The 26,657-nt window shown below is 50.6% G+C and overlaps 2 protein-coding genes across 2 annotated transcripts in view; one reads left to right on the top strand and one right to left on the bottom strand.

Annotated features, from left to right (window-relative positions):
* The window catches only part of ftsj1 (FtsJ RNA 2'-O-methyltransferase 1), a 27,158-nt gene extending 26,366 nt beyond the window's left edge, over positions 1–792 (top strand). The window contains 1 exon segment of the mRNA XM_063035315.1: positions 1–792. Within this exon segment, the coding sequence (XP_062891385.1) occupies positions 1–136 (136 nt within the window). The 3' untranslated portion in view covers positions 137–792.
* wdr13 (WD repeat domain 13) lies at positions 202–26,657 on the bottom strand. The gene is made up of 10 exons (XM_063035313.1): positions 26,530–26,657; positions 14,212–14,301; positions 13,445–13,682; positions 12,652–12,761; positions 11,126–11,256; positions 2,822–3,129; positions 2,159–2,339; positions 1,827–1,968; positions 1,625–1,743; positions 202–1,181 (listed from the first exon to the last, which is right to left on the bottom strand). The coding sequence occupies exons 2-10, from the start codon at positions 14,250–14,252 to the stop codon at positions 997–999; spliced, it is 1,455 nt and encodes a 484-aa protein (XP_062891383.1). The 5' UTR covers positions 14,253–14,301; positions 26,530–26,657; the 3' UTR covers positions 202–996.

Raw genomic sequence — 26,657 nt, 5'->3', positions numbered from 1 at the left:
GGAGAACGGCTGTCAGGAACCGTCGCCCGAGCTTGCTGTGGCCAAAGCAGTAGACAATTTCTGTGTGACCCAGGGAGCATCTCCTCAGCATTTCATGACAAATAAAGGTGGGGGGGAATTAACAGGTCATCTCTGAGGTGTGGGGTGGGTTGTAGTTCTCCACTACCACTCTCACAAAGGTGTTTGTGACGCATAAATTAATGTTTATTAAAATACACAGTGGTGAACATCTCCACATCTATTTCTACAAACACACGGGCAGTCTCGTAGACAGAAATCCCGATAATCTGCCCCCATCACCACCCTTCGCGTTCAGTTGTCCTAGTGTTGCTTCTAAGAGGGTGGGGCTGGTCTGCTGTCCATGTTCGTGGAAGCTTGTGTTAAATTAGCAGAGTCAAACTGTATCTGTGGGCACACTTCACCTTATCTCCACAGATCCGGCTCCCTGGGAAGGGGTGGGCATCTCTGCTACGATTTACAAGAATTGGAGAGCACCAGGTTGAGACCCTGGTGGGAGGGGAGGTCAATAGGCCTGTGCCCTTTTGTTAACCCTCTCCTACCCCAGGCAGCTGGTCAGCTCAGTAAACCTATTTCTGCACAGAGAAGGAGAGGGAAGGTTCCTTGTCTCTGCACAGGGTGAGGGGAAGGAGTTAAGGGGAGGTGGAAGGATCTGGCTGTCCTTCCCCCACAGCCCCCCCCCCCACCACCATGCTTGCCCAGTCACCCTGAACAGCCAGGTTGCTGGGGGGGGGGGGGTGGTGTGTGGTCTCTGGGATCATGCTGTGCCCCCATCTCCTCTCTCTCTAGGGGGAGGACGCAGATTCCCCGCAGGTTACCGGTCGTAGGGACGTCGAGAGGAGAGCCCACAACTTTTGCCCTCCCAAGTCCCTCAATTCGGAGGGAGGGAGAGGGAAAGGGGGAGATCCTCGACCACTGTAAACCCCCCACAGAGCAGCCAGTGGGTCAGCACTTGTCTTGGTGCGGGAGGGGCTGTCGTTACTTCTGCTCCCGGCGCCAGATGATGACCATGCCCCGAGCGTCGCTGGAGGCCAGCAGGCTCTCGTCGCAGTTGAAGCTGACGTCCAGCACAGCCCCGCTGTGGCCCTGCAGTTTGTTGACGATGGCGCGGGTAGCACGCTCCACGTCGAAGAAGTAGACGCACATATCCTCACTGCCTGTGACTGTGGGGGGGGGGCGCGAAGGGTAGGAAGAGAGTCAGGGCAAATCGAATAGAACTATTCTTCAAGACACAGAGTGAAGCTCGCTCCACACCGTCCCATCACATACTCCCGGAATCAGCCGCAGAGTGAAGCTCCCTCCACACCGTCCCATTGCACACTCCCGGGGTCAGACACAGAGTGAAGCTCCCCCCACACCGTCCCATCGCACACTCCAGGGGTCAGACACAGAGTGAAGCTCCCCCCACACCGTCCCATCGCACACTTCCAGGGTCAGACACAGAGTGAAGCTCCCCCCACACCGTCCCATCACACACTCCCGGGGTCAGACACAAAGTGAAGCTCCCCCCACACCATCCCATCGCACACTATCAGGTCAGACTGTGGGTGAAATCCACCCCCCTACCACCACCCATCCCATCCACCAGCTGAGAAGGATGACTCACCAACACAGGCGCCCTGTCTGAAGGACATGAGGGGGCAGAAGATGCTGCGGACAGGGTTGGCGCTGTGCTGGATCTCGAAGGTACGTTTCAGCTGCAGCGTTCCTTCATTGTCCACCACCCTGGGGGAAGATGAGAGTGAGTGCTGTGGGGGTCGGGGGAGGGGGGGAACTGGCTCCCTTGTGCTCCCAGACCCCAGCCTCACCTGTAGAGCAGCAGTTTGTTGATGCAGGCGTTGACGAGCAGGGAGGGGTCGCGGGCCTCACGGCTGATCCAGGACCGGGCTGAGATGCTGGTGATGGGGCTGCCCTCATTCACCACCAGGCGCTTGGCCTTGGTCAGCTTACCTGTGTGGGGGAGAAGGAGTGGGTCAACAAGGGAACAGAAGGGGGGAGGAACCCTGAGGTGCAGTGGGATAGGGGCACAGAACTGAAGGTACAGAGGGGGAAGCCAGTGGCAGGGGCTGCTGGTGAGGGAAGCAAGAGGAAGCGGCCATGGACGCTGGGGCAGAGGATGATCTGATCCCAGTTCTCTTACCCGTGGCCATGTCGAAGAGGAAAGAGAAGATGCTACCACGATCATCGCCAGCCCACAGGATGCGTCCTGGAGCGTCAAAGGACAGCGAGAGTACCCTCCCTGTCAGCTTGCTGGAACCCCCCTTCACCTTCTTCCCCGTCGAGATGTTCATCACGTGGACGTTCTGCTTGCTGTTACCCACCTGTGGCTCACAGGCAAGGAGGAGAGGGGGGTGGAGTCCATGGACACAGGGCGAGAGAGAGAGAGAGAGAAGCCACCATTAGTCCAATTCACATTGTGTGTCCTAACATCATACAGTGGGGTCCCTCTGTCCCTCAAAACTCCCCACCATTCACGTGTCCTACTCTTGTACACTGAGATCTCTCGACACTCCCCATCATTCACAATGTGTGTCCTACTATTGTGTATCGAGATCCCCGTCCCTCAATTCTCCCTATCCCCACCATTCACGGTGTGCGTCCCTCCCTCAATACTCTCGAGGGCCCAACAGTTGTGTAGGTGTGTGCTGAGTACAGGCTCAGCCTTGATCAAGGTGAATGAGTCTGAGGGTTCATTGCCACTGCTGTTGTCTGCTGTAGACCCGTGCCCTGCAGTGTTAGGGGTCTGGTGGGGGAAGGCAGGGGCTCGGTGTGCCTCTGCTCTGGACCCACACTTACCACTTACCACAGTCAGGTTGTTGTTCATGGGCTGGAAGGTGCAACACAGGAGCTCTGCGCCCTCGGGGTCGGGAATCTCGCGGATGCACTTGCCGTCCTCGGTAGCCCAGATACGGACTGTGGCGTCGAGAGAGGTGCTGACGATGATGTCGTTGGAGAGGGACCAGGCGAAGTCGGTGATGCCGCGCGAGTGCCCACGCAGGGACAGCAGCACTGATGGCGGGCTTGGCACCAGCTGGAAAATGGAGACTGTGCCATCCAGGGAACAGCAGGCCAGCCGGTTTCTGTCATCGTTAGCAAACTGCACCTTGGGCACTGTGCAGGGAGAGGGAGACAGACAGGGTCAGCAAACTGCACCTTGGGCACCATGCAGGGAGAGGGAGACAGGGTCAGCAAACTGCACCTTGGGCACTGTGCAGGGAGAGGGAGACAGACAGGGTCAGCAAACTGCACCTTGGGCACCATGCAGGGAGAGGGAGACAGACAGGGTCAGCAAACTGCACCTTGGGCACCGTGCAGGGAGAGGGAGACAGGGTCAGTAAACTACACCTTGGGCACCGTGCAGGGAGAGGGAGACAGACAGGGTCAGCAAACTGCACCTTGGGCACCATGCAGGGAGAGGGAGACAGACAGGGTCAGCAAACTGCACCTTGGGCACCGTGCAGGGAGAGGGAGACAGACAGGGTCAGCAAACTGCACCTTGGGCACCATGCAGGGAGAGGGCGACAGACAGGGTCAGCAAACTGCACCTTGGGCACCGTGCAGGGAGAGGGAGACAGGGTCAGCAAACTGCACCTTGGGCACCGTGCAGGGAGAGGGAGACAGGGTCAGCAAACTGCACCTTGGGCACCGTGCAGGGAGAGGGAGACAGGGTCAGCAAACTGCACCTTGGGCACCGTGCAGGGAGAGGGAGACAGGGTCAGCAAACTGCACCTTGGGCACTGTGCAGGGAGAGGGAGACAGACAGGGTCAGCAAACTGCACCTTGGGCACCGTGCAGGGAGAGGGAGACAGGGTCAGCAAACTGCACCTTGGGCACCGTGCAGGGAGAGGAGACAGACAGGGTCAGCAAACTGCACCTTGGGCACCGTGCAGGGAGAGGGAGACAGACAGGGTCAGCAAACTGCACCTTGGGCACCGTGCAGGGAGAGGGAGACAGACAGGGTCAGCAAACTGCACCTTGGGCACCATGCAGGGAGAGGGCGACAGACAGGGTCAGCAAACTGCACCTTGGGCACCGTGCAGGGAGAGGGAGACAGGGTCAGCAAACTGCACCTTGGGCACCGTGCAGGGAGAGGGAGACAGGGTCAGCAAACTGCACCTTGGGCACCGTGCAGGGAGAGGGAGACAGGGTCAGCAAACTGCACCTTGGGCACCGTGCAGGGAGAGGGAGACAGGGTCAGCAAACTGCACCTTGGGCACCGTGCAGGGAGAGGAGACAGACAGGGTCAGCAAACTGCACCTTGGGCACTGTGCAGGGAGAGGGAGACAGACAGGGTCAGCAAACTGCACCTTGGGCACTGTGCAGGGAGAGGAGACAGACAGGGTCAGCAAACTGCACCTTGGGCACCGTGCAGGGAGAGGGAGACAGGGTCAGCAAACTGCACCTTGGGCACCGTGCAGGGAGAGGGAGACAGGGTCAGCAAACTGCACCTTGGGCACCGTGCAGGGAGAGGGAGACAGACAGGGTCAGCAAACTGCACCTTGGGCACCGTGCAGGGAGAGGGAGACAGACAGGGTCAGCAAACTGCACCTTGGGCACTGTGCAGGGAGAGGGAGACAGGGTCAGCAAACTGCACCTTAGGCACTGTGCAGGGAGAGGGAGACAGACAGGGTCAGCAAACTGCACCTTGGGCACCGTGCAGGGAGAGGGAGACAGACAGGGTCAGCAAACTGCACCTTGGGCACTGTGCAGGGAGAGGGAGACAGGGTCAGCAAACTGCACCTTGGGCACCGTGCAGGGAGAGGGAGACAGACAGGGTCAGCAAACTGCACCTTGGGCACTGTGCAGGGAGAGGGAGACAGACAGGGTCAGCAAACTGCACCTTGGGCACCATGCAGGGAGAGGGAGACAGGGTCAGCAAACTGCACCTTGGGCACCGTGCAGGGAGAGGAGACAGACAGGGTCAGCAAACTGCACCTTGGGCACTGTGCAGGGAGAGGAGACAGACAGGGTCAGCAAACTGCACCTTGGGCACTGTGCAGGGAGAGGAGACAGACAGGGTCAGCAAACTGCACCTTGGGCACCGTGCAGGGAGAGGGAGACAGACAGGGTCAGCAAACTGCACCTTGGGCACTGTGCAGGGAGAGGGAGACAGGGTCAGCAAACTGCACCTTGGGCACCATGCAGGGAGAGGGAGACAGGGTCAGCAAACTGCACCTTGGGCACTGTGCAGGGAGAGGGCGACAGACAGGGTCAGCAAACTGCACCTTGGGCACTGTGCAGGGAGAGGAGACAGACAGGGTCAGCAAACTGCACCTTGGGCACCGTGCAGGGAGAGGGAGACAGACAGGGTCAGCAAACTGCACCTTGGGCACTGTGCAGGGAGAGGGAGACAGGGTCAGCAAACTGCACCTTGGGCACCGTGCAGGGAGAGGGAGACAGACAGGGTCAGCAAACTGCACCTTGGGCACTGTGCAGGGAGAGGGAGACAGACAGGGTCAGCAAACTGCACCTTGGGCACCATGCAGGGAGAGGGAGACAGGGTCAGCAAACTGCACCTTGGGCACCGTGCAGGGAGAGGAGACAGACAGGGTCAGCAAACTGCACCTTGGGCACTGTGCAGGGAGAGGAGACAGACAGGGTCAGCAAACTGCACCTTGGGCACTGTGCAGGGAGAGGAGACAGACAGGGTCAGCAAACTGCACCTTGGGCACTGTGCAGGGAGAGGAGACAGACAGGGTCAGCAAACTGCACCTTGGGCACCGTGCAGGGAGAGGGAGACAGACAGGGTCAGCAAACTGCACCTTGGGCACTGTGCAGGGAGAGGGAGACAGGGTCAGCAAACTGCACCTTGGGCACCATGCAGGGAGAGGGAGACAGGGTCAGCAAACTGCACCTTGGGCACTGTGCAGGGAGAGGGCGACAGACAGGGTCAGCAAACTGCACCTTGGGCACCGTGCAGGGAGAGGGAGACAGACAGGGTCAGCAAACTGCACCTTGGGCACTGTGCAGGGAGAGGGAGACAGGGTCAGCAAACTGCACTTTGGGCACTGTGCAGGGAGAGGGCGACAGACAGGGTCAGCAAACTGCACCTTGGGCACTGTGCAGGGAGAGGGCGACAGACAGGGTCAGCAAACTGCACCTTGGGCACTGTGCAGGGAGAGGGAGACAGGGTCAGCAAACTGCACCTTGGGCACTGTGCAGGGAGAGGGAGACAGGGTCAGCAAACTGCACCTTGGGCACTGTGCAGGGAGAGGAGACAGGGTCAGCAAATTGCACCTTGGACACCGTGCAGGGAGAGGAAACCACAGAAACTACAGCACAGAAACAGGCCTTTTGGCCCTTCTTGGCTGTGCCGAACCATTTTCTGCCTAGTCCCACTGACCTGCACACGGACCATATCCCTCCATACACCTCCCATCAATGTAACTTTCCAATTTATTATTAAATGTTAAAGAAGAACCCGCATTTACTACCTCGTCTGGCAGCTCATTCCATACTCCCACCACTCTCTGTGTGAAGAAGCCCCCCCTAATGTTCCCTTTAAACTTTTCCCCCCTCACCCTTAACCCATGTCCTCTGGTTTTTTTCTCCCCTTGCCTAAGTGGAAAAAGCCTGCTTGCATTCACTCTGTCAATACCCATCATAATTTTATATACCTCTATTAAATCTCCCCACATTCTTCTACGCTCCAGGGAATAAAGTCCCAACCTATTCAACCTTTCTCTGTAACTGAGTTTCTCAAGTCCCAGCAACATCCTTGTAAACCTTCTCTGCACTCTTTCAACCTTATTTATATCCTTCCTGTAATTTGGTGACCAAAACTGAAAACAATACTCCAGATTCGGCCTCACCAATGCCTTATACAACCTCATCATAACATTCCAGCTCTTATACTCAATACTTCGATTAAAAAAGGCCAATGTACCAAAAGCTCTCTTTACGACCCTATCTACCTGTGACGCCACTTTTAGGGAATTTTGTATCTGTATTCCCAGATCCCTCTGTTCCACTGCACTCCTCAGTGCCTTAACATTAACCCTGTATGTTGCACGTTGGTTTGTCCTTCCAACGTGCAATATCTCATACTTGTCCGTATTAAGCTCCATCTGCCATTTTTTAGCCCATTTTTCCAGCTGGTCCAAGTCCCTCTGCAGGCTCTGAAAACCTTCCTCACTGTCTACTACACCTCCAATCATTGTATCATCAGCAAACTTGCTAATCCAATTTACCACATTATCATCCAGATCATTGATATAGATGACAAATAACAATGGACCCAGCACTGATCCCTGTGGCACACCACTAGTCACAGGCCTCCACTCAGAGAAGCAATTCTCTACCACCATTCTCTGGCTTCATCCATCGAGCCAATGTCTAATCCAATTTACCACCTCTCCATGTATACCTAGCGACTGAATTTTCCTAACTAACCTTCCATGCGGGACCTTGTCAAAGGCCTTACTGAAGTCCATGTAGACAATATCCACTGCCTTCCCTTCATCCACTTTCCTGGTAACCTCCTCGAAAAACTCCAACAGATTGGTCAAACATGACCTACCACGCACAAAGCCATGTTGACTCTCCCTAATAAGTCCCAGTCTATCCAAATGCTTGTAGATTCTGTCTCTTAGTACTCCCTCCAATAACTTACCTACTACTGACGTTAAACTTACTGGCCTATAATTTGCTGGATTACTTTTCGATCCTTTTTAAAACAACGGAACAACATGAGCCACTCTCCAATCCTCCGGCACCTCACCCGTAGACAGCAACATTTTAAATATTTCAGCCAAGGTCCCTGCATTTTTCTACACTAGTCTCCTTCAAGGTCCGAGGGAACACTCTGTCAGGTCCCGGGGATTTATCCACTTTAATTTTCCTCAAGACAGCAAGGACCTCCTCCTTTTCGATCTGTACAGTTTCCATGATCTCACTACTTGGTTCCCTTAATTCCATAGACTTCATGCCAGTTTCCTCAGTAAACACAGACGCAAAAAACCTATTTAAGATCTCCCCCATTTCCTCCCCTACCGTGCAGGCAGAGGGAGACAGACAGGGTCAGCAAACTGCACCTTGGGCACCGTGCAGGGAGAGGAGACAGGGTCAGCAAACTGCACCTTGGGCACTGTGCAGGGAGAGGAGACAGACGGGGTCAGCAAACTGCACCTTGAGCACTGTGCAGGGAGAGGAGACAGACAGGGTCAGCAAACTGCACCTTGGGCACTGTGCAGGGAGAGGAGACAGGGTCAGCAAACTGCACCTTGGGCACTGTGCAGGGAGAGGAGACAGACGGGGTCAGCAAACTGCACCTTGGGCACCGTGCAGGGAGAGAGAGAGACAGGGTCAGCAAACTGCACCTTGGGCACTGTGCAGGGAGAGGGTGACAGACAGGGTCAGCAAACTGCACCTTGGGCACTGTGCAGGGAGAGGGTGACAGGGTCAGCAAACTGCACCTTGGGCACCGTGCAGGGAGAGGAAACCACAGAAACTACAGCACAGAAACAGGCCTTTTGGCCCTTCTTGGCTGTGCCGAACCATTTTCTGCCTAGTCCCACTGACCTGCACACGGACCATATCCCTCCATACACCTCCCATCAATGTAACTTTCCAATTTATTATTAAATGTTAAAAAAGAACCCGCATTTACCACCTCGTCTGGCAGCTCATTCCATACTCCCACCACTCTGTGTGAAGAAGCCCCCCCTAATGTTCCCTTTAAACTTTTCCCCCCTCACCCTTAACCCATGTCCTCTGGTTTTTTTCTCCCCTTGCCTAAGTGGAAAAAGCCTGCTTGCATTCACTCTATCTATACCCATCATAATTTTATACACCTCTATCAAATCTCCCCTCATTCTTCTACTCTCCAGGGAATAAACTCCCAACCTATTCAACCTTTCTCTGTAACTGAGTTTCTCAAGTCCCGGCAACATCCTTGTAAACCTTCTCTGCACTCTTTCAACCTTATTTATATCCTTCCTGTAATTTGGTGACCAAAACTGAACACAATACTCCAGATTCGGCCTCACCAATGCCTTATACAACCTCATCATAACATTCCAGCTCTTATACTCAATACTTCGATTAATAAAGGCCAATGTACCAAAAGCTCTCTTTATGACCCTATCTACCTTTGACGCCACTTTTAGGGAATTTTGTATCTGTATTCCCAGATCCCTCTGTTCCACTGCACTCCTCAGTGCCTTACCATTAACCCTGTATGTTGTACGTTGGTTTGTCCTTCCAACGTGCAATACCTCACACTTGTCAGTATTAAACTCCATCTGCCATTTTTTAAGCCCATTTTTCCAGCTGGTCCAAGTCCCTCTGCAGGCTCTGAAAACCTTCCTCACTGTCTACTACACCTCCAATCATTGTATCATCAGCAAACTTGCTAATCCAATTTACCACATTATCATCCAGATCATTGATATAGATGACAAATAACAATGGACCCAGCACTGATCCCTGTGGCACACCACTAGTCACAGGCCTCCACTCGGAGAAGCAATTCTCTACCACCACTCTTTGGCTTCTTCCATTGAGCCAATGTCTAATCCAATTTACCACCTCTCCATGTATACCGAGCAAGTGAATTTTCCTAACTAACCTCCCATGCGGGACCTTGTCAAAGGCCTTACTGAAGTCCATGTAGACAATATCCACTGCCTTCCCTTCATCCACTTTCCTGGTAACCTCCTCGAAAAACTCCAATAGATTGGTCAAACATGACCTACCACGCACAAAGCCATGTTGACTCTCCCTAATAAGTCCGTCTATCCAAATGCTTGTAGATTCTGTCTCTTAGTACTCCCTCCAATAACTTACCTACTACTGACGTTAAACTTACTGGCCTATAATTTGCTGGATTACTTTTCGATCCTTTTTAAAACAACGGAACAACATGAGCCACTCTCCAATCCTCCGGCACCTCACCTGTAGACAGCGACATTTTAAATATTTCAGCCAAGGCCCCTGCAATTCAACACTAGTCTCCTTCAAGGTCCGAGGGAACACTCTGTCAGGTCCCGGGGATTTATCCACTTTATTTTTCCTCAAGACAGCAAGGACCTCCTCCTTTTCAATCTGTACAGTTTCCATGATCTCACTACTTGGTTCCCTTAATTCCATAGACTTCATGCCAATTTCCTTAGTAAACACAGACGCAAAAAACCTATTTAAGATCTCCCCCATTTCCTCCCCTACCATGCAGGGAGAGGGAGACAGACAGGGTCAGCAAACTGCACCTTGGGCACCGTGCAGGGAGAGGAGACAGGGTCAGCAAACTGCACCTTGGGCACTGTGCAGGGAGAGGGAGACATACAGGGTCACGGAGAGGGGAGGGGAATATGTGGAATTTTTAATTGCCTAACGCTGTACAACTAATATTATTAGGTTTCCTTCAGTTTGAGTTGGTAGTGAGGAAAGAAAATACAATGTTAATGTACATTTTAGGGAAATTAGAACATAAAAGTTAGGATATAATGCTGAAACTTTATAAGGCATTGGTCAGACTGCACTTTGGATTACTGAGAGCAGTTTTGGCCCCTAATCTAAAAAAAGATATGCTGGGGAGGGTCCAGAAGACATTTCCCAGGAATGAAAGGGTTAACACGAGGAGCTGTTAACTCTGGGCCTGTACTCACTGGAGGGAGGGGGAAATCTCAAACTTATCAAATGCTGAATGGACTGCATGTGGAGCGGATTTTTCCTGTGGTGAGGTAATCTAGGACCAGGAGAGCACAGCTTCAGAATACAAGGATGTCCCTTTAGAATAGAGGAGAGGAGGAATTTCTTTAGCCAGAGGGTGGTGAATCTGTGGAATCCATTGCCACAGACACATGTGGAGGTCAAATTATTTAAAGCAGAGGTTGATAGGTTCTTGATTACTGAAGGAGCCAGGTTGCGGGGAGAAGGCAGGAGAATGGGGTTGAGAGGGTTAATAAATCAGCCATGGCTGAATCACACAGTGGATCAATGGGCTGAGTGGCCTAATTCTGCTTCACTGGTGAGGCAGCTGCATAGGAACAGGCCTCAGTATACTGTCACAGGGTCATAGGACAACTACAACTCTTTCCCAACCCGAACCAACCCACCTCCCCTTCTCTGCACACCCCTCAGCTGTCCCTCTCCCCCAGCCCACACTCACCGGCCTTGTCAACGTGCTGATCGAAGATGTGGTACATGCCAGCGAAGGCGTAGTTCTCACTCAGGGTGGTGTCGCCGGCCATGGCACGGCTCGCCTCCGCCGCACACGTGGGGACCAGACTGCCTGGGGGCCTGCACAGGACAGGGGGGAGTCACAAACTCTCCCACACATTCCCTTACCACACCCTACCTGCTCCCCACCCACAGGAGAGAAAGGGGGCAGTCGTAACCTGTCTCATCTCCCCTTCTCCACACTCTGGCACAGAGAGCCTCCAGTTCCTGACAAGACATTGCCTCTCCCCACTCACCCCTCTGTATTGCTCAGCGTGACCCACTCACACTCACCATGCCATCTCTCTCACACACACACACACACACACACACACACAGCCCCTCACACACACACACCCCTCTCTCTCTCACACACACACACACGAGAAACGATTCATCCACCAACCCTGCAGGCTGTTCTGACGGAGGGGGAACCAAAGTACTGGGGGGGGGGGTGTAAGAGGAACCCATGTGGTCTCGGGGAGAACGTACAAACACACACACACACACAGCCCCTCACCCACACACACACACACAGCCCCTCACCCACACACACACTCACAGCCCCTCACCCACACACACACACACACACACACCCTCACCCACACACACAGCCCTTCCACCCACACACACACTCTCACACAGCCCCTCACACACACACTCACGGCACCTCATCCACACACTCTCACACACACACACTCACAGCCCCTCACCCACACACACACTCTCACACACAGCCCCCCACACAAACTCACCCACACACACACTCACAGCCCCTCACCCACACACACACACTCTCACACACAGCCCCTCACCCACACAGCCCCACACACACTCTCACACACACAGCCCCTCACCCACACACACACACTCACAGCCCCACACACACACTCACACAGTCCCACACACAGACACACTCTCTCTCACACACACACACAGCCTCACACACTCACACACACACAGCCTCACACTCACACACATACAGCCCCTCACCCACACACAGCCCCACATACAAACACACACACACAGCCCTACACACACTCTCACACACAGCCCCTCACACACACTCACAGCCCCTCACCCACACACTCTCACACACAGCCCCACAAACACACTCAGCCCCACACACACACACGCTCTCACACACACACACTCTCACACACACACACTCTCACACAGCCCCACACACACACAGCCCCTCACACAGACAGCCTCACACACTCACCCACACACACACAGCCATTCATCCACACACACACTCACACAGCCCCACACACACACACACACACACACACACACACACACACACACACACAGAGCCCCTCACCCACACACACACTCTCACACACAGCCCCTCACCCCCACCTAGCCCCACACACACACAGCGCCGGAAGCTGGGATCGAGCAGCGGCTCCACCCGCCGGGTCGTGTAGTCTTCTGCGAGAGGGTCTACGCGAGCCGGAGCCGGGAACTCACTTCTCCTCGTACACCACGCGGTTCATCTGGGCCTGCAGCTGGTAGGAGCCCCGGCTGACAGAGCGCCTGTGACCCCTGGAGCCCTGTGCTCGCAGCTCGTCCTCGAAGTCCTGCGGGGAGACATGGTTCGAGAAGACTGAGCAGTGGGGCAGAGAGAGGATGGATTAAAATCGCAGGCGAATAATGGACTCGCTCTCCAAATAAAACCCTCCATCAGACATTGCAGCCCAGTGCTCGTGGGCTTATGGAGATGATGCTAGCCCCTCCAGCAGTCCTGTTGTATTTACTCCCAATAGCTCCTCTGGACACTCCTCAAACTGTCTGTCCCTCTTGTAGATTTCAGTCCAAAACCCATGCCCCCACCCCCACACCCAGAAATTCACCACCACTGTTGGGGGCGTAAGTCCTCTCCCACCTTCACCTCAGCCTCTGAACTGATCTCTTACCCCATTACCCACTTCCTCCAAAGTCCCACAAAGAGGGAGCCTCCCTCCCTACAATCGCCTCTACTCCCACCCTCTCTGTCTTCCCTCCACTCCTTTCATTCTTCCCCTTCGCTCCTCTTCCTCCCCTCACCCCTCTTCTCCCCTTCCGCTTTCTCCCATTCCCTCCCAAGTCCTGATAACACCCTTGTGAGTATTTTCTGCTGGGGGGAAAGGGGAGGGGAGAATTATCATGCCCTGGATTCTCTCCCTCACCTCTGAGAACCGCACCCGCTCCTTCCCTGCCTGCCCCAGTGTGAGGAAGGTGTTCTGCCCTCCCTCCCTCCCTCCCTCCCCGGCCCCGTCGTTACCTCCATGCGGTCGAGAGTGGTGCGGCTGCTGCGGACGCTGTTGCTGTGGGCGCGGAAGCTGCTCTGCTCGGACAGAGCTCCGTAGCGCTGGGCGAGGAGGAGGCTGCGAAGTCTCAGGTACTGGTGGCGCAGCAGGGGGTTGTAGCCACCCTTGGCATTCTCCCGCAACAGCTGACTGCGCCGCCGAATGTACTGGGTGCGGAACTGCGGGAAGTTGGAGGTGCGGTAGGCGTTGTACCTGGGGGTGGGGGTGAGGAAACCGCAGTGAGAATAGACTGGCAGGGCCGCTTCAGAGCTGGTAGTGGGAAACGGGCTGAGGGGAGTCGTGGGGGAGACGAGGTGAGGAAAGGCAAGCGAGTGTTGGAGGTTTCAAGGGGAGAGGCAGGGTAAGAGGTGAGGCGGGGGGGCAAGACGGGGGGGATGAGTGATGAGATGGGTGGGGGTGGCTGGTTGAGGCTGAGGGGTGAAAACGGGAGATCGAGGAGGTGGTGTGTGACAGGGAGAGGGAGGGGGTAAAAAATAATGTGCCCGATGGGCATTGTGTTAACAGCATCCCCGCCCCACCGCCTTCTGTCTGTATAAAAAGGGATTTCTCTATTCACAAGCTGACAGACGTCGGCACGAGGAAATGCAGTGTGATTGAGGAACGACACAGATTAGAGGTGACAGGGTGAGGACTCCTGGTGACTCGGTGTGTGGGAATTAGCAGAAAGACCGCACTAAGCAGCCCCTGGCCTTGAGCGATGCGGACAAACGGGCTTGCTTACCTGGCATCTACGGCGAGAACCTGCTGCCAGACTGCTGCCATCCCAGAGGCACTGGGAATCCGTCAGGGAGAGGTGGGATCACGCGCCCCTCTGCGGAGAGAGAAAGGAACGGGTGCTGAACGAGGTGGCAGCGGGGAGGGGGATCGGGGTGCAGGTCAATGGGACAAGGCAGATCAATTGTTCAGCACAAACTAGATGGGCTGAAGGGACTGGTTTTACCCCCATGTCTTACAGTCTCCTGGTCTCAGACTGAGCAACATGACCCAACTCCAACACCAACACCAGCCTCTAATATTCTTTCCCCACTGGATTAAGCTCCCTAACTTCCTCTCTGTTCCAGATAGAGGAGTTAGATTCACCACTTGCCCCTCTAATGGAACCTTCCCCAAATCGGCAGAATTTTTGGTGCTCCTTGTAAGATCCCAGGATGTTGCAGTCGGACCCCAAGACTTTACCCACTTTCTTTCCTTCCTTCCTGCAATGAGGTATGGGATCCCACACTCTGAAGACATGCAGGTTTGTAGTTAAATTGGTCACATGGGTTGGCTCACTGGGCTGTATTGGAAAATAAGTTAGCCGGATCAGAGAACGTGCCTCTTATTAGGGACGGCTGAGTAAGCCCAGGCTTGTCTCTTGCAATGAGGGATGACGAGAAGCAACCTGACAGAGAGTGTGCAAGATTGTGAGAGACGTCGATGGAGTGGACAGCCGCCACCTTTCTCCAGGACGGCAGTGCCTAGTACCACAAGAGAGAGCAGCCAAGTTTAGGGGAGACGTCAGTAGTTTTCTCATATACAGACACAGAAAGTGATGGGTGTGTCAGGGCTGGTGATAGAGGCTGATATGTTACAGACACAAACCCAGCACGGTAGCGTAGTGCTTTATGGCACAGGCAATCCAGGTTCGATTCCCAGCGCTGCCTGGAAGGAGTGGAACGTTCTCCCAATGACTGACGGCGTGGGTTTCCTTCGGGTGCTCCGATTTCCTCCCACAGTCCAAAGACATTCCAGTTGGTAGGTTAATTGGTCATTGTAAATTGTCCCATGATTGGACTAGGATTAAATCGGACGATTGCTGGGCGGCACGGCTGGAAGGGTCAGAATGGCCTATTCCACACTTAAATAAATAAGAACCAGGGGCAGGAGTCGGCCAACTGCCCCGCTGAGTCTGATCAGCCTTTCAATAAGAACCAGGGGCAGGAATCGGCTATCCAGCCCGTCGAATCTGCTCAGTACGACTAATGTTGATCTGCCTGTGATCACCCACCCATCTTTTCCCCACAACCTTCAATTCCCCTGCTGTACAAATAAAAATCTGTCTAACTGTGTTGTAAATCTATTTAGTGAGGTCGCCCCTGCTGTTTCCCTAGGCAGAGAATTCCACAGGTTCACTACTCTCTGGGAAATAGACAATAGGTGCAGGAGTAGGCTATTCAGCCCTTCGAGTCAGCACCACCATTCACTGTGATCATGGCTGATCATCCACAATCAGTACCCTGTTCCTGCCTTCACTCCGCTATCTTTAAGAGCTCTATCTAACTCTTTTTTGAAAGAATCCAGAGAATTGGCCTCCACTGCCTTCTGGGGCAGAGCATTCCACAGAACCACAACCCTCTGTGTGAAAAAGTTTTTCCTCAACTCCGTTCCAAATTGTCTACCCCTTATTCTTCAACTGTGGCCTCTGGTTCTCCGTCCTAATCTACTCCCCGAATCTTGAGGCTAAGTTCCCTAGTTCTAGTCTCACTCACCAGTAGTAAGGACTTTCCTGCCTCGATCTTATCTATCCCTTTTGTAATTTTATACATTTCTATAAGATCCCTTCTCACTGTGGTGAACTCTACTGAAGACAGCCCAGGTGACTTGATCTCTCCTCATCTCCAGAATCAACCTGGTGAACCTCCTCTGCACCGCCTCCAAAACCAGAACATCTTCCTTCAAATAACTGCATGCAGTTAAGACTCTTAGATGGGCACATGGAGGAAAGAAATATCAAAAGAAGAGATTCTGCAGATGCTGGAAATCCAGAGCAACACACACAGACACACAAAATGCTGGAAGAGCTGGGCAGGTCAAGGAGCAACTATGGACAGGAATACACAGTCAATGTTTCGGGCCCAGACCTTTCACCAGGACTGGAAAGGAAGGGGGTAGAAGCTGGGAGGGGATGGGTGAGAGGGAAGGTGGCTGGGTGAGGGAGAGGGATGCAGTGAGAAGCTGGGAAGGATAAAGGGCTGAAGAAGAAAGAATCTAATAGGAGAGGAGAGTGCACCGGACAATGGAAGAAAGGGAAGGAGGAGGGGCAGCAGAGAGATGTGATGGACAGATGAGAGAAGAGAAGGGGTAAGAGGCAAGTCCGTCAGAAGAGGAAGATGAAGGCATCTCAGCCAAAACATCGACTGTTTATTCCCCTCCACAGATGCTGCTGGACTTGTTGAGTCCCTTCAGCATCTTTTTGAGAGGGATGAACAAACGAGAGTTATTGGCTACGTAGGAAGGGAGAAGTTAGATTGACCATGGAGCAGATTCAAAGGTCAGCATATCATCATGGGCCGAATGGCCTGTACAGCATTCTGATCTAATAACTTTCCAGATCCCTTACCCCACGCAGACATCTAGGTATATCAGCAATGTGGCCAATCTGCTGAATATCATTCTGATTCACCAGTTAGAGACTCATTCTTTTGAAATGCAAATATTGGAATGAACTGGAGGAGCTCGAAGTCGCAACCCAGGATGCTTTGAGGAAATGCACATTTCCAGAGAGCATTCAGAGTGCTTGCATCACCGCCTGGTATGGAACAGAGGATGCCAATAAACTGAGCCATCAGTTAATCAGAGCAGACGTTTATTTGGATCAACTCTTAAATTTTAAAAAATCAACAAGATACAGTGGCGTGCAAAAGTTTGGGCACCCCGGTCAAAATTTCTGTTACTGTGAATAGCTAAGCGAGTAAAAGATGAACTGATTTTCAACTGGCATAAAGTTAAAGATGACACATTTCTTTAATATTTGAAGCAAGAAAATTTTTTTTATTTCCATCTTTTAGTTTCAAAACAACAAAAAAAGGAAGAAGGCCGGAAGCAAAGGTTTGGTCTCCCTGCATGCTTAGTTAGTACTACCCCCTTTGGCAAGTATCACAGCTTGTAAACGCTTTCTGTACCAGCTGAGAGTCTTTCAATTCTTGTTTGGGGGATTTTCATCCATTCTTCCTTGCAAAAGGCTTCTAGTTCTGTGAGATTCTTTGGCCGTCTTGCATGCACTGCTCTTTTGAGGTCTATCCACAGATTTTCGATGATGTTTAGGTCAGGGGACTGTGAGGGCCATGGCAAAACCTTCAGCTTGTGCCTCTTGAGGTATTCCATTGTAGATTTTGAGGTGTGTTTAGGATCATTATCCTGTTGTAGAAGCCATCCCCTTTTCATCTTCAGCTTTTTTACAGATGGTGTGATGTTTGCTTCCAGAATTTGCTGGTATTTAATTGAATTCATTCTTCCCTCTACCAGTGAAATGTTCCCTGTGCCATTGGCTGCAACACAAGCCCAAAGCAAGATCGATCCACTCCCGTGCTTAACAGTTGGAGAGGTGTTCTTTTCATGAAATTCTGCACCCTTTTTTCTCCAAACATACCTTTGCTCATTGCGGCCAAAAAGTTCTACTTTAACTTAATCAGTCCACAGGACTTGTTTCCAAAATGCATCAGGCTTGTTTAGATGTTCCTTTGAACCTTTTGAATAGAACTTTTTGGCCGCAATGAGCAGAGGTATGTTTGGAGAAAAAAGGGTGCAGAATTTCATGAAAAGAACACCCCTCCAACTGTTAAGCATGGGGGTTGATCGATCATGCTTTGGGCTTGTGTTACAGTCGGTGACACGGGGAACATTTCAATGGTAGAGGGAAGAATGAATTCAATTAAATACCAGCAAATTCTGGAAGCAAACATCACACCATCTGTAAAAAAGCTGAAGATGAAAAGAGGATGGCTTCTACAACAGGATAATGATCCTACACACACCTCAAAATTCACAATGGAATACCTCAAGAGGCACAAGCTGAAGGTTTTGCCATGGCCCTCACAGTCCCCTGACCTAAACATCATCAAAAATCTGTGGATAGACCTCAAAAGAGCAGTGCATGCAAGACAGCCCAAGAAGCTCACAGAACTAGAAGCCTTTTGCAAGAAAGAATGGGCAAAAATCCCCCAAACAAGAATTGAAAGACTCTTAGCTGGCTACAGAAAGAGTTTACAAGCTGCGATACTTGCCAAAGGGGGTGTTACTAAGTCCTGACCATGCAGGGAGCCCAAACTTTTGCTTCGGGCACTTTTCCTTTTTTGTTATTTTGAAACTGTAGAAGATGGAAATAAAAAAGTTTTCTTGCTTAAAATATTAAAGAAATGTGTCATCTTTAACTTTATCCCTTTTGGAAATCAGTTCATCTTTTACTCACTTAGCTATTCACAGTAACAGAAATTTTGACCGGGGTGCCCAAACTTTTGCACGCCACTGTACCCAGATTCACTTTGTTTATTTGGGACACTAAATGGGACAGGACACTGTTGCCAAACAGTTTCTTACTAGCCTCAGTCGCGTACATGTCATGCGGGAGTTAAACACTATTCCATGGTTACAGCGATCAGTGTTTAAGTAACGTCAGTCACGTCTATGTTTAAAAAGCAATGATTTTTGTCTCTGATAGTTGGCAAGAAATAAGCAGCAAGACAATTCAGAACTGTTTTGTTCATTGCACTTGCAAGCATTTACGCCTGGAAATGCAGAAACAGCCGGAAGTGAAAATGATTTGACTTCACTGTTTCAGGTTAGGGACTATGAATCATTCTTGAATGTTACAATGAAAGTAGATCAGGAGGATGCAATTGTAGATAGCATTGTTTAAAGTCAGTCCATTATTTGCACTCGGTATCTGCACTGATTTTGTTTGTTTAGAGTCAATCGAAAGTACACAGCAGTGTATACTGGATGAATTCCTCTGCCAATAACTATTAGAAACATAGAAAATAGGTGGAGTAGGCCATTCGGCCCTTCGAGCCTGCACCACCATTTATTATGATCATGGCTGATCATCCAACTCAGAACCCCGCCCCAGCCTTCCCTCCATACCCCCTGACCTCTGTAGCCACAAGGGCCATATCTAACTCCCTCTTAAACATAGCCAATGAACTGGCCTCAACAGTTTGCTGTGGCAGAGAATTCCACAGATTCACCACTCTCTGTGTGAAGAAGTTTTTCCTAATCTCGGTCCTAAAAGGCTTCCCCTCTATCCTCAAACTGTGACCCCTCGTTCTGGACTTCCCCAACATCGGGAACAATCTTCCTGCATCTAGCCTGTCCAATCCCTTTAGGATCTTATACGTTTCAATCAGATCCCCCCTCAATCTTCTAAATTCCAACGAGTACAAGCCCAGTTCATCCAGTCTTTCTTCATATGAAAGTCCTGCCATCCCAGGAATCAATCTGGTGAACCTTCTTTGTACTCCCTCTATGGCAAAGATGTCTTTCCTCAGATTAGGGGACCAAAACTGCACACAATACTCCAGGTGTGTTCTCACCAAGGCCTTGTACAACTGCAGTAGTACCTCCCTGCTCCTATACTCGAATCCTCTCGCTATAAATGCCAGCATACCATTCGCCTTTTTCACCGCCTGCTGTACCTGCATGCCCACTTTCAATGACTGGTGTATAATGACACCCAGGTCTCGTTGCACCTCCCCTTTTCCTAATCGGCCACCATTCAGATAATAATCTGTTTTCCTATTTTTGCCACCAAAGTGGATAACTTCACACTTACCCACATTAAATTGCATCTGCCATGAATTTGCCCACTCACCCAACCTATCCAAGTCACCCTGCATCCTCCTCACAGCTAACACTGCCACCCAGCTTCGTGTCATCCGCAAACTTGGAGATGCTGCATTTAATTCCCTCATCCAAGTCATTAATATATATTGTAAACAACTGGGGTCCCAGCACTGAGCCTTGCGGTACCCCACTCGTCACTGCCTGCCATTCTGAAAAGGTCCCGTTTATTCCCACTCTTTGCTTCCTGTCTGCCAACCAATTCTCCACCCACACCAATACCTTACCCCCAATACCGTGTGCCTTAAGTTTGCACACTAATCTCCTGTGTGGGACCTTGTCAAAAGCCTTTTGAAAATCCAAATATACCACATCCACTGGTTCTCCCCTATCCACTCTACTAGTTACATCCTCAAAAAATTCTATGAGATTCGTCAGACATGATTTTCCTTTCACAAATCCATGCTGACTTTGTCCGATCATTTCACCGCTTTCCAAATGTGCTGTTATCACATCCTTGATAACTGACTCCAGCAGTTTCCCCACCACCGACGTTAGGCTAACTGGTCTATAATTCCCCGGTTTCTCTCTCCCTCCTTTTTTAAAAAGTGGAGTTACATTAGCCACCCTCCAATCCTCAGGAACTAGTCCAGAATCTAACGAGTTTTGAAAAATTATCACTAATGCATCCACTATTTCTTCGGCTACTTCCTTAAGCACTCTAGGATGCAGACCATCTGGCCCTCAGGATTTATCTGCCTTCAATCCCTTCAATTTACCTAACACCACTTCCCTACTAACATGTATTTCCCTCAGTTCCTCCATCTCACTGGACCCTCTGTCCCCTACTATTTCTGGAAGATTATTTATGTCCTCCTTAGTGAAGACAGAACCAAAGTAATTATTCAATTGGTCTGCCGTGTCCTTGCTCCCCATAATCAATTCACCTGTTTCTGTCTGCAGGGGACCTACTTTTGTCTTTACCAGTCTTTTCCTTTTTACATATCTATAAAACCTTTTACAGTCTGTTTTTATGTTCCCTGCCAGTTTTCTCTCATAATCTTTTTTCCCCTTCCTAATTAAGCCCTTTATCCTCCCCTGCTGAACTCTGAATTTCTCCCAGTCCTCAGGTGAGCCACTTTCTCTGGCTAATTTGTATGCTACTTCTTTGGAATTGATACTATCCCTAATTTCTCTTGTCAGCCACGGGTGCACTACCTTCCTTGATTTATTCTTTTGCCAAACTGGGATGAACAATTGTTGTAGTTCATCCATGCAACCTTTAAATGCTTGCCATTGCATATCCACCGTCAATCCTTTAAGTGTCATTTGCCAGTCTATCTTAGCTAATTCACGTCTCATACCTTCAAAGTTACCCCTCTTTAAGTTCAGAACCTTTGTTTCTGAATTAACTATGTCACCCTCCATCTTAATGAAGAATTCCACCATATTATGGTCACTCTTACCCAAGGGGCCTCTCACGACAAGATTGCTAATTAACCCTTCCTCATTGCTCAAAACCCAGTCCAGAATAGCCTGCTCTCTAGTTGGTTCCTCGACATGTTGGTTCAAAAAACCATCCCGCATACATTCCAAGAAATCCTCTTCCTCAGCACCTTTACCAATTTGGTTCACTCAATCTACATGTAGATTGAAGTCACCCATTATAACTGCTGTTCCTTTATTGCACACATTTCTAATTTCCTGTTTAATACCATCTCCGACCTCACTACTACTGTTAGGTGGCCTGTACACAACTCCCACCAGTGTCTTCTGCCCCTTAGTGTTACGCAGCTCTACCCATATCGATTCCACATCTTCCCGGCTTATGTCCTTCCTTTCTATTGTGTTAATCTCTCCTTTAACCAGCAACGCCACCCCACCTCCCCTTCCTTCATGTCTATCCCTCCTGAATATTGAATATCCCTGAACATTGAGCTCCCATCCCTGGTCACCCTGGAGCCATGTCTCTGTGATCCCAACTATATCATAATCATTAATAACAATCTGCACTTTCAATTCATCCACCTTATTACGAATGCTCCTTGCATTGACACACAAAGCCTTCAGGCGCTCTTTTACAACTCTCTTAGCCCTTATACAATTATGTTGAAAAGTGGCCCTTTTTAATGCTTGCCCTGGATTTGTCGGCCTGCCACTTTTACTTTTCTCCTTAGTACTTTTTGCTTCTACCCTCACTTTACACCCCTCTGTCTCTCTGCACTGGTTCCCATCCCCCTGTTGTGAACTAACCTCCTCACACCTAGCCTCTTTAATTTGATTCCCACCCCCCAACCATTAGGAACTAATACACAGTTTTATAGTACTGTAGTAGAATTGGTAGTGCTATAATCTGTCCTGTTAAATACATAATTTGTTATTCAGTTGGGCTGTCAGGTGGCGCAACGACTTCGGCCCCGGACTCGGAAGTGGAGGTTCCCGGGTTCGAAACCAGTCGGGTCCGCCTCCGAGTAGGCTTTCCATCCGTGCCGGGTTGAGTGTCGAGATCGCAACTCGACCTGGTAAAATAAAGGGAAAATACTGTGAAAATATCTGTGTGAGAAGTGGCTCGCCACACGGTCTCTCTTTCGCTCCACGCCTTGTAAAAAAGCCATGAGAAATTCATCATCACGGACACGCAGACGCACAGACTCGCAAGCACACAGGCACACGCCAAAAAAAAATTGTTATTCAGTTAAAAGTTTATCTTTTTCATACTTTTTAAAACTATTTCCATGAAACTTCAGCTAATTGGGAGAGCCGCTTAATTGGGCCAAAGTGTACCGTCCTGATGTGTCCCTCTGTATTCTGGCTGTAATTTTTCTGTATCGCTCTACTGCTGATGTAAACACACACACTTCAGGACACACGTCAGTGATTCTGATCTCGGTATACGTTTGCTCGTCTGATTCCCACCGACGATTGGGGGACCTGTACACACACCGCAAAACAACACATTCCCCAACGTATTCCCAGTGAGGTACACCTGCTCGACAATGCAAATATATAACCAGCAACTCAATGCATAAAAGCATGCCGCCATGGTCAAGAGGTTCAGCTGTTGTTCAGACCAAACATCAGAATGAGGAAGAAATGTGGTCCAAGTGACTCTGACTGTGGACTGATTGTTGGTGCCAGATAGGGTGGTTTGAGCATCTCAGAAACTGCTGGTCTCCAGGGATTTTCACACACAATATAGTCTCTAGAGTTTACAGAGAATGGTGCAAAAAAAACCCAAAAAACATCCAGTTGTTTGGGTGAAAACACCTTGTTAATGACAGAGCTCAGAGGAGAATGGCCAGACTGGTTCAAGCTGACAGAATAACCACACGTTACAACAGTGGGGTGCAGAAGATTACCTCTGAACACACAACACTTTGAACCTTGAAGTGGATGGGCGACAGCAGCAGAAGACCACGCCAGGTTCCACTCCTGTACCTAATAAAGTGGCCACTGAGTGTATGTGATGACACACCCGATTTCGATTCTCCTCACAGACTCCGCTCGACCCACAGAGTTCCTCCAGCAGGTTGATTTCTGCCCTCTCCGGTTACTCTGTCATTTCCTCTATCACCTCAACTGCTGTTTTAGAAATCAATGAAAGCATTTTAAGTGCCGGCGGTTCACTGACACGGCTGCAGAGAACCTCCATTTAAAGTCAGCCACTCTTTATTGAGTAGCTATGTATGACACAGCAAAAAATGCCACATTACTTCCGAGGAGTGTTCATTATTTTGAAATACAGAGCGCCCAGCATCCCCAATTTAACCCTGACCTAATCGCAGGGCAATCAGCCACTGGCCTGCCCGGTACGTGTTTGGACTGTGGAAGGAAACCAGAGAACCCGGAGGAAACCCACACATTCCACAGGGAGGAAATACCGAGACACCTCACCACACTGGGTCTGACAGTGCCAGGACGAAGAGGAGAGAGGGGCAGCGGGGCTTCAGGAGAGAATTCTAGAGCTGGGAGAAGGGGTGGGGAGACTAGTGGAACACAGCCACAGGGAGGGGTAGGGGCCTGTAAATGTTCACAGCAAGGAGGTGTGCGGTTGGGCTGGGCTGGAGAGCTGCAGCAGGGGTGCGGTGGGCAGGAACAAGGGAGGGTGGGCGTGTCATTTAAGCACAGAGGAGGGTGGAGGGTAGCTGAAGTGGAGGAGGGGAGGGGGAAGGTACTGGAGTAGAGAGATAGTTAAATACTAAGAACAATGATTAACTAATGATCAATCACCTTGTGGGCACCTTAGCTTACTGTTTTGGACAAGTCAAAAAGAAACAGGTGACGTACTGGTCATTATTCTGTAAAGAGAGGCAAAGGTTGAAATAAATCTGATCGTGCAAAAGCATCTCAAGCTAAATACGGGAAGAATAGGGTAGGGATTAGAATGTTTTTAGAGAAAAGGGGAAGGTGCCCGAATGAGGAACTGATGGGCTAGCTTTGGCTTAAAATAGTTATAACTAATGATCATTTTACATCTAGTTGTATCTTAGCATGTGATTGAAATGAATCTAATATTGTCTAAACTTGTAATCGTAAGATTTCCTGCTACCTGATCAATGTTAAAAATTGTGGAGAATTGTGTAATTCGGGGGCAGTCTCCGGACTGGCTCCTTTGGGAGATCAGTCTGTAACTTCCCCCATAGCACGCTATGAATAAAGAGTAAAGTTTGAGAAAGGATTGCGTGTGTTAGTTAGTGTATTTGTGGTACTGTTGTCCTTGCATCGGGTCGATCCACTACAACAAAGGGGCAGCTTTGGGTCCCACGTCTCAGAAAGGATGCAGTGGCATTGAGCAGGTCCAGAGGAAGTTCAGGAGCATGAAAAGGGTTACTGTATGAGGAGTGTTTGATGGCTCTGGGCCTGTACTCACTGCTCAGAAGAATGAGGGGGGCATCTCAGTGAAACCTATCAAATATTGAAAGGCCTAAATAGAGTAGATGTGGAGAGGATGTTTCCAAGGGTGGGGGAGTCTAGGACCAGAGGACACAGCCTCAGAATAGAGGGACGTCCATTCAGAACCAAGATGAGGAGGAATTTTTTCAGCCAGATGACGGTTAATCCGTGAATTCATTGCCAAAGCGGGGGCTAAGTCACTGGATTTATTTAAAGCAGAGGTTGAGAAGTTCTTTGATTAGTCAGGGTGAAGGCAGGAGAATGACATTGAGAGGAGTAATAAATCAGCCACGATGTAACAGCAGAGGAGCCTCGATGGGCTGAAAACCTAAGGTTCTGCTCCTATCATGTTTGCTGTTGTATGCTGGGGCAGCAGGCTGAGGGTAGCAGACACCAACAGAATCAACAAACTCATTCGAAAGGCCAGTGATGTTGTGGGGATGGAACTGGACTCTCTGACGGTGGTGTCTGAAAAGAGGATGCTGTCCAAGTTGCATGCCATCTTGGACAATGTCTCCCATCCACTACATAATGTACTGGGTGGGCACAGGAGTACATTCAGCCAGAGACTTATTCCACTGAGATGCAGCACAGAGCGTCATAGGAAGTCATTCCTGCCTGTGGCCATCAAACTTTACAACTCCTCCCTTGGAGGATCAGACACCCTGAGCCGATAGGCTGGTCCTGGACTTATTTCCTGGCATAATTTACATATTACTATTTAACTATTTATGGTTCTATTACTATTTATTATTTATGGTGCAACTATAATGAAAACCAATTTCCCCCGGGATCAATAAAGTATGACTATGACTATGTCTTAAAGAGGGCTGGGGTGGGGTCCACTGAAGCAGGGATAGGTGAGTGACAGAAGTGGGTAAGCACTGGAGTGACGGACGCAGGGACTGATTGGGAACACTCAGATGCAGCAGCTTCTATGGGGTCCAAAAGTATTACTTTTTTTAAAACATTTCCTTTACAATCGCAAGACCCTGCTGGGCATGAAGAACTTGTGAAGAAGTTCCCCCCTCCCTCATGTTTCCCTTAAACGTTTCACCTTCCATCCTTAACACATGACCTGTGTTTGCAGCCTCACCCAATCTCAATGGAAAAGGCCTGCCAGCATTTACAGTATCTCTACCCCTCACAATTCTATCAAATCTCCTGCACTCCAGCGAATGAAGTCCTAACGTAACAGGTCCTCAAACCCCGACTTGACCACTGGTCAAATATAACCGTGAAACACATTAATGCAGGTAAAAGTTGACATTAGATCGGTAGCAATGGGTAGAAATGACATCTTTTTCGGAAGGGAAACTGCTTCGTTAACTTGACAAAGCCCCCCCACGACAGCTCCCACAACTGATTGACAGGCTGCGAGACCAATTAACGGGCAACTCCGCTCATAGACACGAAAAGGCCCGCCCCGCACCGGAAGCGCCCGTTGCCCCGGGACGCGCAGCGGAGGCAGCCAATTGGTCGAGTCCCAAGCGTGACGCAAAGACGTTCCCCGAGCCCGCCCCCATCCGCCTCCAACCTAGAAACCTATCACAACCGAATGAAAGTACGTTTAAAAGAATAAAACGAAGGGACATTTTTGCTGAAAACCCACCATCGCCTCGCCATCTCCTGCTTAAACACTCTGTCGTGGATTTGCATCGAGACGCTGCTCCCACTAACAGGAGACCGACCGCTCACCGCCCTCCTCCTCCTCCTCCTCCCCCAGGCAACGCCTTGTCA

Source organism: Mobula hypostoma, chromosome 28 (assembly GCF_963921235.1).
Source record: "Mobula hypostoma chromosome 28, sMobHyp1.1, whole genome shotgun sequence".
Lineage (NCBI taxonomy): Eukaryota > Metazoa > Chordata > Chondrichthyes > Myliobatiformes > Myliobatidae > Mobula > Mobula hypostoma.
This window is presented reverse-complemented; position numbering and strand designations above follow the sequence as displayed.

What these genes read in the sequence shown, in the direction of transcription:
- wdr13 (XM_063035313.1), bottom strand. Translation starts at nt 14,252, where the DNA reads ATGGCAGCAGTCTGGCAGCAGGTTCTCGCCGTAGATGCCAG. An exon ending in CCTCTTCGACATGGCCACGG is followed by an intron (nt 1,969 to 2,158) that starts GTAAGAGAACTG and finishes TCCCCCACACAG; the next exon opens with GTAAGCTGACCAAGGCCAAG. An exon ending in AACAAACTGCTGCTCTACAG is followed by an intron (nt 1,744 to 1,826) that starts GTGAGGCTGGGG and finishes ATCTTCCCCCAG; the next exon opens with GGTGGTGGACAATGAAGGAA.